General features: G+C 39.5%; 1 protein-coding gene across 1 annotated transcript in view; it reads right to left on the reverse strand.

Annotated features, from left to right (window-relative positions):
- LOC126210250 (uncharacterized) overlaps positions 1-12,454 on the reverse strand; it is a 137,501-nt gene that overhangs the window by 35,278 nt on the left and 89,769 nt on the right. The window contains exon 9 of the mRNA XM_049939441.1: positions 7,921-8,154. Coding sequence (XP_049795398.1) covers positions 7,921-8,154 — 234 coding nt within the window. The remainder of the gene's footprint in view (positions 1-7,920; positions 8,155-12,454) is intronic.

Here is a 12,454-nt window from a genome sequence, read left to right on the forward strand (position 1 = left end):
TTTGTCGTCAAAGTTTTCTACAAATAAATTAACTATCGCAGAGGAGAGAGAGCTCCCCGTAGCACTACATCAATTTGCTCATAATAACGACACGAATGTCTGATCTTCTGGGCTCGTCATCAAACGCTCTGTGGTTTAAGAAATTCATCGCACATTCTCGCACATAATTCAACTTGCGTAAAAGGAAATTTACTTTGAAAGTAACGTTTTTCAAATCACCATTCGCAATATTTTCCTGCGACCTGTTAGAAATGGGTTCGTTTCAGTAGTCGTCAGAGAGGGCCAGATAACGCGCCATCGCGCTTTGGCAGCTGCTATGGCGCAGGAAGCCCGTATGTTCGTATGTGTAAAACAGTAATAGATCTTACATTATGTCATACAAGAAGAAATCAGAGGACACTCCAAGAGCATCGGAATTTAGTGAACCATACTAAAATGGCACATTTAAAGTGCATACTTAAAGAGCACATTCGTATGTCCAGATTCCCAATAAAGTAGGCCTCGACCTGATATTAAGCTTTTCAGTGTGGGTTTCAGGAGTAACAGTACTGTATTAACTCATTTTTGATTCTTTACTATGGCATAATGCCCTACACTCTAGAAGATGAAAACGTGCACTTGAAATGCAGCTAGCAGTCGAAATTAGCCAATAGTGTGGAACTAAACACTTTGTTTCAAACACATTGACTGCCTCAGTGTAAAAGATTAATAAAAACCAAATTTCTTTAGCAAACCGACAAAAATAACTTCATTGTTGTACAAGGTGATTAATACATGCCTGTCAGAAAAGTGGAAATAAAATCAAATCTGAAGCTAATAACGTATATTAGCCTTCCGTAAATATGTGAATGTATTTTCATTCACTTGATAGCTCCCGGCCACAGAAATCCATTTTGTTTTCATTTGACGTGAGAGCAGTAAACGAAGAGGAAACAGCAAATCCATTAAATGTAAACACGGGTCACGTGGAGACTACACACTTCCCCACTATAACTCAGACTGCTCTGCACATCAGCCTCGGATCTACGATATTTCCGAACCGGAGAAATACTAAAAATTTAAAAAATCAAATTTTCAAAAATATGTTCATTTCCTAGCGCACATCTTTCTGAAGAGTCTGATACATAAAATATATATGATTGAGGAAATGTAAGGCATGTTATTTGGTTTTAAGTGTGTCAGGGTGCAGTGCCACCCCTCTTCACACAGCATTCTTCTATCGCACGTCACTGTATTTCGCTCCGTGGAACTGAAACGTGTATATTTTGTACTGGATGCCATCAGACTATATTCAGGACAGTGGAAATTAAAATGTCCTGTGGGGTGCCTCTCCTGCTCCCAGTCGCCCGGTTTGACATCCTGCCCCACTTAAAAAAGTAAAAATAAACCTCATAATTAATACTGGATGGGATTATTTGTAATCGGGAGGACAAGAACTCTTTATTGCCTGTTAGCTAATACCTTGCTGTTTTGTGTGACATAAAATTAAATAAAGGACAAGACAAGAGACAAGCAATACAGTACATATATCTTCAATCCTTAACTCCTAGCACTGTTTTCTCTCTAATCTTGATACAGCTTTACGTGGCGTGCTTTCCTTTCTGTGACAGAATCTATTACCTCATCAAAGTTCGTCAATCGTTTTCCTAAATGAAAAATCAAAATATCGTCGTCTGCTGTTAATACAAATAGTACCCAATATTGGTGTGGTTTCTCGATCTGATTACGTCTATTTTGTCGCTGCCTGCTAGATAAAACAAAATAGGTGTTTCTAACACTGCAGAAATTGTAACACGCACCAAATAAACGAGACTGTTTTGGCACAAATGGTCATTTTTATAACACGACAGAATATAATTCGCAAAGACCAACATAAAATGCCTATTAGGTCTACTACAAGGAAAAAGCTTTCTGTTAGAAAAAAGTTTCACATTTCATCCATACGCTCCAGTTTCTCGAGCATGAGATCGAAAGGTAGTAGTACGAGATTTTTACATAAATTTGGAATCGTCATATTCTTCCCTAATTTATGTTATGTCCCCGTTTCTTCTCCTTCCTCGTTCTATCAACAATCTTTTCATGACTAATTCTGGAACTATTCCTGTCTTTGTCAAAAATTATTCGCCGGTTAACTTCACTAATCCTGCCAGATTCACGGCTTTAGTTATCCCTGATTATTCTCCGGTTAGGCGTTGTTATGTTCGTACAAACCATTTTCCGCACTACTTCCAGAATAGAACTTAAGGGGCTGCTAGACGGGGATTGTACAACTGGCCCTTACTAGTGTAAGCAATCTGGCCAAAAATTTTCTGACAAAATTTCATTTTCCTGGATACACCGACAAGATAATACATAATCTTTCTTTCCTGTTATTCCTGTTAATCGTTTATTTCCACTCTGGTAGTCTGAATCTACGGATTTCCCTAGTAATTATAACAAAGCTGATCATTCGCAAAGCCAAGCAACAATATAATCAGACAGCTATTGGCATTCACTCGTTCGGCTTTACTCTTCTCAGCTTGTATAGCCCGGTCCCCTTTTGCCTGCAGGAAAGTTTATTTCTAGATGCGACGAGAATTCCCCCGACAGACACTTCACATACACTATGCACGCATTCAAAAATCAACTTATGATTTTTTTTTCCCCTGGGACCAAACTGCTGATGTCATTGGTCCTTAGGCTTATACACTACTTAATCTACCTTACACTAACTTACGCTAAGGACAACACATACACCCATGCCCGAGGGAGGATTCGAACCTCCGATGGAGGGAGCCGCATGAACCGTGACAAGTCGCTTCAGACCGAACAGCTACCCCGTGCGGCTTATGATTCATTCAAAAATCAACTTACAGAGTGTGTTCAAAAACCAACAGGGATGTGCATCAAAATCATATTAGTAATCGATAAACCAACATGCGCTGGATGCTAGGAGCTTTGTGAAACAAGATTTTCTCCCCTCAAGAACATGAATTTGGCACTCCTCCCCCACCCTCATGGATCAGGGCCTGCTGCGCATGCGTGAATCTGGCAGCTTGGGCGCGGCAGTAAAATTTTTCCCAGTTGCATCTAGCTGCTTGCTGTGACTGCTTACACAGCCAACAGCCCTGTTTCTGTAACCAGAAAATACGCAACTCAACTGCACATGTGCATGAGCCTGCTCGTAACTAAAACAAATCTAATGTAAACAGCTGTGACGTCACACTCATCGGAGGCAATTTGTTGTTATGAAGCATTGCATAGTCTTCCTAAAGCCTTTGACACATTTTGCTGTTGGCAAATGCTTGTATGAGCACTGTGTTTTGTTGTTGTATATGGCACATTTCCATTGCAATTTGTGTTTTATTTTCATTTTTTTCTCATTAACATTTCTTTGTTGCAGTATTATTCTGCAGTAGCGGGATTCAGTAATATCCTTTGTTAAGAGTATCGATTCTTACCAGTCAAAATTACAAAAATTTAACTGAAAACTAAAACAATGAAAAATTCCCGGAATTCTAAAAAATTCCCAGGTTTTCCCCGGTTTTCTCCCGGATGAAAAAATTCCCGGGTTTTTCCCGGATCTCCCGGGTCGTATACACCCTGTCTTGGCTCTCCACAGCCATTTATATAGCAGAATATTTTGAGGTAATGATTGAATTCTTCTGCAGTGATGGCTTGCAAGAGCTGTCCAATGCAGGCATTGAGTATATTATTTCACTGTCAGACGATGTAACTACGATTCTTGCAGAGCCCATGTTTGTTAAAGAACATGCCAGAGATTTGATGAACACGACTGTCTTCTTAGAGACTTCAAAGCATCCAACCTCACATGAACTTTATTCCAAGTTGAAGCATCTTTAAGTATGCTTCAGTATTGTGGGGAAAGGAATATTTGGCAAGCAAACCAGTGAGATTTTAAAAATGATAAAGAGGGAAGTGCATCATGCACAAAATTAAGGAGGGATTGAAGTGAACTGGACCGCACTTCCAAATGAGAAAGTCGACTCTCATGGTCACAGATCCAAAACAGTCAGTTTTCAACAACTTGGATTCTTGTTTCGATCCAAGGACAATAATTCTCAATTGTATTAATTCCGAAATGGCCAGGATCTTGCAATCTGTACCTGGGATGACTGTTCTTAGTACTGCAGATACTCTGAAGGGGTATCAATCTCTCCACAATTTTGTTTAAAACTAAATGTCAATGCAGTCGGGACATGTTGACATAGTGAAATGCTGCAGGCAACTGCAGTCAACAATCTGGAATTCACAGCTGCAGCATTGCAAGCTGTTTGGTTCCCGTGTTCCAATGTTGACAGCAAGAGACTGTTTTCAAACTGTAACGAAGTATTGACAGATAGGCGGCACAATCTCTCTGAAGGCAACATTGAAATATAATGACAATGCTGTCATTCAAAAAACTGTCCACAGAGTGCAAATGTACTTCCTTAGTGCTACTGTAGATCTATTTTCGTTAGCTCGTTGCTTGATTCTTCTTTTTTTAAAAAAGAAAACTACGCATATTCTCACTTTTTCAAATGTTTACTAGTTTTTACTTCTGTAATGTAAGGATGAACTATGCTTCTTTTGTTCGAGGATGGATTTTTATTTTGTCTGTTTTTACCCAATTTGTCCAGATCATGGTAAAAACAGCTGAAAATGCAGTACATAAATGAGCCTTACTACAAGTTGTATATATGCGTAAGAGAGAGAGAGAGAGAGAGAGAGAGAGAGAGAGAGATTACGTTAAAAGAAAGTATTTTTTGTATTAATGACTGTGTTACCGATGGAAAATAGAATTTAAAACCCAAAATTTTTACTGAAACATATTATAAACATTGTTTCTGAGCAACATGTGAGTAAACATTTAAAAAAAATTAATAAAATTAAATTTTGTCCTAATTTTAGCCCAAGTTAAATACCTTTTGTAAATGTTTATAAATATTTTGTTACGTGGGAATACTTAAAAAATAGCCTTCAAGCTTTCTTGGTGATATTCATAGAGAAAAGTCTCTTGGGGGTGCAGCCAAGACATTTTATTTAATAACAATAGCACTGCAAGGGCAAAAATTTTTCTTTACATTAAATATTTTCTTCTAAGTTTTATTATTGCTATTCCGTAAGAAATTTCAATTAATTAACATAAATATTTAAGTCAGTGAGAAAATTGGTTGAGTGTCAAAAATAGATTGTGGACCTGAAATAAGGGGAGTTCTGTATAATTTTTAATCTGCTGGATACATCATTGATAAATAATTTTTTTTCGCAGTATTTAAAATATATGTATAACTACAAACCATTCTGGCCAAGCACAGCAACAGTATAGAAATGTTAAAAATTGAAATAATAGTTTGTTACAAATACTTTATTCATTATGCATTTCATGCTAGTAGCGCATCTACAGATCATTCATGAGTCGCGGAGATTGGCTTCTGCGGTCTCCACAGCTCAACAACAATATGGAAGAAACACAAAACATATAATCAATAAAATATCTGGAACATACTGTTATTTTCATTTTTACCTTTGATATTTGTTATTAAATAATTATTTGTGTCAAAATTTTTTGTTAAAATAATTTTTCTCTATGCTTGTCTCATGTTTGGCCCACCCGAGGAATAGCATTTTCAACACAGCATTGAAAAATTGTTAAATACAACAAAAATAGATAACTGATAATAGTAAAAGATTGCCAGAAAATAACACTGATAAATAACACCAAAAACTACAAAAAATAACACCAATTTTAGATATAAAATAACACCAATTTTTTCCTGTCCCTACTTATGAGCTATGAGTACTTGTCAAGGAGAAGATGTGAAGTTTGAAGATGAACAAGTGCTCATAGCTCTTAAAGCAAGCATTTTAGGGCCCACGTTTACTAGTCTTTTTTACTTTGAACAATCATTCCTGTCATCTTTCTGAATACTGACCATTCCTCCTAGGACATCCTGTATATTCTCACATCACTTATCATATTTTCTTTTCTTTTCACTCTTTAGATTTGATTTCTTCCAATTCTCTCTTTTCAACAATGATCTTAATGGTGCATCAGTGCAAAAATGCTACACTTAGCTGATGAAGTAGTGTTACCCACCGTCAACAGGTGGCAAAGCATAGTTCTATCTGCAAGCAAGTACTCGGGTTTCCAGCTTGAGGGACAACATAAAGAAATATTAGGTTATGTTAATTTGCCATCAGCAGCTTATATCAATGTTCTTTTTTTTTTTTTTTTAAGTAAATCAATGCAACTGACAATGAACCTTTTGACAACATTTATTGGAATAAATATATCTAAAATATATTGGAATATATTTATTGGAATAAACTTTGAAATACTGAAGTTACCAGGGAAAAAATGCAGGTAGTGAAGGAGACCAGACTGGAGTTCTAGGAGTCAAATGACATTAAAGAGGCAGTATCAGTAGTTGATATGGAACAGACAGGCTGCAGCCTATCCAAAACATTATTCAGTCTGTATGCAGATGAAGTAATAAAGGAACTAAACTGGAAATTTGGAAAACAAATTGAAGTTCAAGTAGAGGAAATAACATCAAGGTCTCCCAATGACATTGCAACAAAACAACATTCTGGGCAAAGTGAAGAGGGTGTAAAATGCAGGCAGGCCATAGCAATGAAAGTATTTGTAAAAAAGGGAATTCTGTTAACATTGAATATAAATTCAAGTAATTATTGTCTGGAGTGTAGCCTTATTATGAAAACAAAAGTTAAATTATGATAAAACAATGGAAACTCCAACTTAGAATATCAACAATATAAGGAAAAGGTAGATTACTATTCACCATAAATATGACATGTTGAGTTGTAGACAAGCATAACAAAGGTACATATAATCTTTCAGCCAAAACCTTCTTCAGAAACACACACACACACACACACAAAATTCATTTACATGCGCAAGCACATACACATGATCATCATCTCTGGTAGCTCGGACTGGAATGCCATTGCTTGCTTGTGTGAATGAAAAAGAAAGAAGAGAGAGAGAGAGAGAGAGAGAGAGAGAGTTTTTATTTTCTGAAGAAACCTTTGGCCGAAAGCTTATGTGTACCTATCTTTTAAATGTGCCTATCTGCGATTCAACGAATCATTGTTACAGTGTGTAACAATAACAATCTATCATTTCCTTACATTTCTGAATGATAATAATACAGTAAAAAAGGAAACAAAAGATTGTGAAATGTGGTGTTGCAGGATTTCTGTACACAAAATGAGTGGATCGAGTAACTAATGAAAAGCCACTGAATCAAACTGAGGAGAAAAGTGAATAGTTAATTTCTTTGGTAAGATGAGGGAGAGAGGGGGGGGGGGAGTGAAAAAAGGGGGTGGGAGGCTCATGGGTGAAATTGCAGAGGAAGTGAGGCACAAACAGGAAGCATATTCAAATTGATACGGCTTGGAGTAGAGATGATGGGTCTTGAAAGGGATAGATTAGTGACAGAGCTACATCAAACTAGGCTCCAGAGTGAAGATGGCGATACTAACAACAACAATAATAATAATTTTTCATGAGAGGCAAAACATAAGGAGCATCACTCAGCAAAATTTTAGCTGTCGTATCAACATCGGCCTTCTCAAAGCTGTAAGATTTGTGAAAGCCAGGTTACAATGAGAGTTACAAAACAGTGGCTTAATGTAAACGAACAGATAAAAAATCTACTCACCAAGCAGCAGCAGTGTTCCCCTGCCACCACTTGCTGAGTAGATTTTTAATCTATCCATTTATATTATATTATCAAAAACAGTGGTTTAGCTTTACAGGTAAGAACTTTTGATGTCAACAGCAGATGTATGATAAACTTTTGTACCACATACGAAGCACATGGAGCACGCTGGAGACGGTCTGGATGAAAAGTGGCTGAATTTTACAACTGGTCTTTTTCTCTAGCCACAGGCACACTGCAGAAGCTATCTCACCTCCACATGCTCGTCGTCTAGACTGGATCCCATTTTGTCATCACTCTCGTCCTTGGTCAGGGCAGACCCGAGAAGGGTCCGTGCCTCTCCAACCAGTGCTGCAAGCTCCTCCAGCAGTCGGTTGGCATGAACGGCTTCCAGTCGCAACCACAGCAGCTCCAGTAGAGAAAGTGATCCACAAACAGTGCGACCACACACCTCTGCGACCTCTACTGGTTCACAAGTTACCAGCATCTGTCACGGAAAATGGTAAGTAAAAATTAATTGTCATGATTTTGAGAACATTAATTGCGAATTAAAAATCCAATACCACAGAAAGCTTGATTTTTAAATTCTTTGTAATTCACTTCAGAAGATATTGCCTGAAATATAAATAAAAACACAACATATTCAGTGGCTAAATGTAAAGTTTTCTATCCCTGACTTGTTTCATGGGCTTTGCACCAACACCAGATGGCAGTTCCAATGTTTAGTTCATGTACACTGCTCTGGCAGACCAACAGAGTTGAAACATCTAGAATGCAGTATGATTTTGGTGGATAAGTAAGAAGAAATATTTTGGAACTGATGTATACCTGCAGCTTTGTGCTGCTTCCTTGTGCACTTTTGTTAAGAGCTCTGCATTTGAACATAACACGCACACTGTTTAGAAACTTTATTATAGATACTGGTGAGTCAAAGATCTGTAGATATTTTTTACATTTTTCCATACAAAAAATAACTGTTTGTTTATTTTTCAAATATATCATCGACATACACAATTTTCTTAAATAGGGAGAAACTGCAGGAAAGTTGCGTAAGAGGATGATGAGCAGAAAAGGTCAAATGGACTTATGGCTGGAAATGAGTTCCAACTGAAGATTGAGATGAAAGATCTATGACAGTGTAGGACCACCAGGAAAGTGGGAATGTTCTGTCTGATCTAGAGTTTTAGTGGAATGGCATCAACAAACTGTCAGCACTGGTTCAGTCTCAATGTGTGGGTGGGGATTACTGGCAACTACCTCATGGGACCACTTAATCTTCTACAGTGCCTCAGAGGCGAGGTGTGTCTGCATTTCCTCTGAGTGATGCTGCCTCCCCCCCCCCCACACACAGAACTCTTAGCCTGTCAAAGGATGGACCACCTGTGAAAGCAGCCATGTGATCTACCCACTAATTTACAGCACTGTGCTGCACATTTTTTTATGGATGTGGCAACCAACAAGCTATCAGCCTCACGAATAGTCACTGCCAAACTGTGGCCAAGAAACAGCTGGACCACCTAGATGCTGTGCATGCCATCCAACACGATATGCTTCACTTTAACCACTGCTCACAGACAGTGTCATATGTATTCTTCCCTCTTCCCTGCTTTCCCTCACCTCATACTTCACTAATCCCTGTCCTCCATTGCCTCTTCCTGTTACCAATCCAGTACTATATTTGCCTTTGATCCCATCAATGCACGTACATCATCCTTTCTCCTTCTCTACCCCCCTTCCCCCTCCTCCCTGGACAGTCTCACGATGCTCCACCTAGCAGCTCTATCTTGTCCCCACCACATCTCTACATGCTTCCACAGGCACCCCCACTACCCACCCCAGGAAAGATTGTTTTGTTTCTCACCTAACGTGCAGTCATAGTCGGGTCTTAGGGCCAGGAGACGAGTGATTTGTGTGTGTGTGTGTGTGTGAGAGAGAGAGAGAGAGAGAGAGAGAGAGAGAGAGAGAGAGAGAGAGAGAGATGCCCAATGAAGAACTTAGTCTGAAAGCTGAATATTTCTAGCATTCTTTTTCATTGTGCCCATCTGAGACTAAACACCTTGTCTATGTGGTGAGTAGCAATCTATCCTTTCCTGTTGTCATATACTAGTGTCATTCAGAAAGTACAGAATGTTCTTTTTCTACAGAAAGTTTTGATATAAATAAACGATAATTGTATTTTGCATACCATTTGATACCCAAGCTACTTTTCTAAGTAGTCACCATTCAAAGTTAGGCACTTGTACCATTTTACCAGGTCTTCTATGCCTCTAAATACTCAGTTTCTGCCAAGGTGTTGATCCAATGATTAATGTTTTTTTTTTTTTTTTTTTTTTTTTTTTTTTTTTTTTTTTTTTTTTTTTTTGTTTAAGTTTTTAATCACTTCTGCAGTGTTGTCGTCTCAAAAAATCTGTCAATTTGGGGAATCACCGTACATCTCAGTTACCTGCCTGTAACTTCAGATGGGTCGGACTTCATGCCCATTTAAAATGCAGTTAACGCTGCACACCTTACCTCACATTTAGTGCGATCATCGATTTTGTCACACATATTCAAGACACACAGCTACACAGTATTCAACAGCATTGGATCATTCCTACTGCCAAACTGAGGTGGATGGGTTCCAAGGTTGGTGGTCAGTCAGCAGTGATGGCCTAACTATGTGGTCAAGTCTCAAAACAAAACATTCTTTACTTTCTGAATGACCCTCGCGTATACTAAACCTGATATCCGAGTTTCATTGTATAAATCAAATTGGATCATAATTTAGTCTGTTTCAAAAAAATAATGTATGGTACTGTGTAGACAAGAAGAGCACCTACAAGGAATAAACTTAAGACCCTATTCTTGTGTATCAGGTAGCACATAAAATACCTGGGACAGGTGGCACTAAATATTTGTAACCCCTCCAGCAATGTTAAAAAACAGTGAACGTGTAAGACTCAAATGAGTATCCAGAATGAAATTTTCACTCTGCAGCGGAGTGTGCGCTGATATGAAACTTCCTGGCAGATTAAAACTGTGTGCCCGACCGAGACTCGAACTCGGGACCTTTGCCTTTTGCGGGCAAGTGCTCTACCATCTGAGCTACCAAAGCACGACTCACGCCCGGTCCTCACAGCTTCACTTCTGCCAGTATCTCGTCTCCTACCTTCCAAACTTTACAGAAGCTCTCCTGTTTGGAAGGTAGGAGACGAGATACTGGCAGAAGTGAAGCTGTGAGGACCGGGCGTGAGTCGTGCTTCGGTAGCTCAGATGGTAGAGCACTTGCCCGCGAAAGGCAAAGGTCCCGAGTTCGAGTCTCGGTCGGGCACACAGTTTTAATCTGCCAGGAAGTTTCATATCAGCGCACACTCCGCTGCAGAGTGAAAATCTCATTCTGGAAACATCCCCCAGGCTGTGGCTAAGCCATGTCTCAGCAATATCCTTTCTTTCAGGAGTGCTAGTTCTGCAAGGTTCGCAGGAGAGCTTCTGTCAAGTTTGGAAGGTAGGAGACGAGATACTGGCAGAAGTGAAGCTATGAGGACCCCGGGCGTGAGTCGTGCTTCGGTAGCTCAGATGGTAGAGCACTTGCCCGCGAAAGGCAAAGGTCCCGAGTTCGAGTCTCGGTCGGGCACACAGTTTTAATCTGCCAGGAAGTTTCGTATCAGCGCACACTCCGCTGCAGAGTGAAAATCTCATTCTGGAAACATCCCCCAGGCTGTGGCTAAGCCATGTCTCCGCAATATCCTTTCTTTCAGGAGTGCTAGTTCTGCAGGGTTCGCAGGAGAGCTTCTGTAAAGTTTGGAAGGTAGGAGACGAGATACTGGCAGAAGTGAAGCTGTGAGGACCCCGGGCGTGAGTCGTGCTTCGGTAGCTCAGATGGTAGAGCACTTGCCCGCGAAAGGCAAAGGTCCCGAGTTCGAGTCTCAGTCGGGCACACAGTTTTAATCTGCCAGGAAGTTTCGTATCAGCACACACTCCGCTGCAGAGTGAAAATCTCATTCTGGAAACATCCCCCAGGCTGTGGCTAAGCCATGTCTCCGCAATATCCTTTCTTTCAAGAGTGCTAGTTCTGCAGGGTTCGCAGGAGAGCTTCTGTAAAGTTTGGAAGGTAGGAGACGAGATACTGGCAGAAGTGAAGCTGTGAGGACCGGGCGTGAGTCGTGCTTCGGTAGCTCAGATGGTAGAGCACTTGCCCGCGAAAGGCAAAGGTCCTGAGTTCGAGTCTAGGTCGGGCACTCAGTTTTAATCTGCCAGGAAGTTTCAAATGAGTATGTTCCAAACTATTAATTCTTCTGGCTAATCCATCAAAAGCATCCTGCAACCAAAGCTTTAAGCACAAAATATTGAAGCTATTTTATACACTGCTGGTTTTCAAGAAGCAATACGACTGTACCAAACACTGGAACTGTCATCTGATGATAAATCAAAGCCTCCTAAATGAATCCTATACAAAAATTATTAATTTAGTGACTGGTTACACAATGTTTTCATTTGTATTTCAAATTGTCACAAAAAATAGTCTAACAGACAGGTGTGTGTTCACTTCTTTGGCTGGGTCCTTCTTAACCCAGAGTACGGGTGTCTTGCTCCTCATTTCCTACCTTTCCCAACCAATCTGGTCTTTCTCCCAGAAGAAGAAACATTCAAGTTCTGAAAGTTAAGATTAGTATCTTTAACTTTTAAGAGTATGTACAGAAGTACCCATAAATTTTGCCTGCTGAATGTTACGTACTAACTAGTAATACTGCTATTCAACAATTTTCTCAATGGAATTTCCTCTTTGATGCAAACATTATATCATCAGT

Source organism: Schistocerca nitens, chromosome 10 (assembly GCF_023898315.1).
Source record: "Schistocerca nitens isolate TAMUIC-IGC-003100 chromosome 10, iqSchNite1.1, whole genome shotgun sequence".
Taxonomy (NCBI): domain Eukaryota; kingdom Metazoa; phylum Arthropoda; class Insecta; order Orthoptera; family Acrididae; genus Schistocerca; species Schistocerca nitens.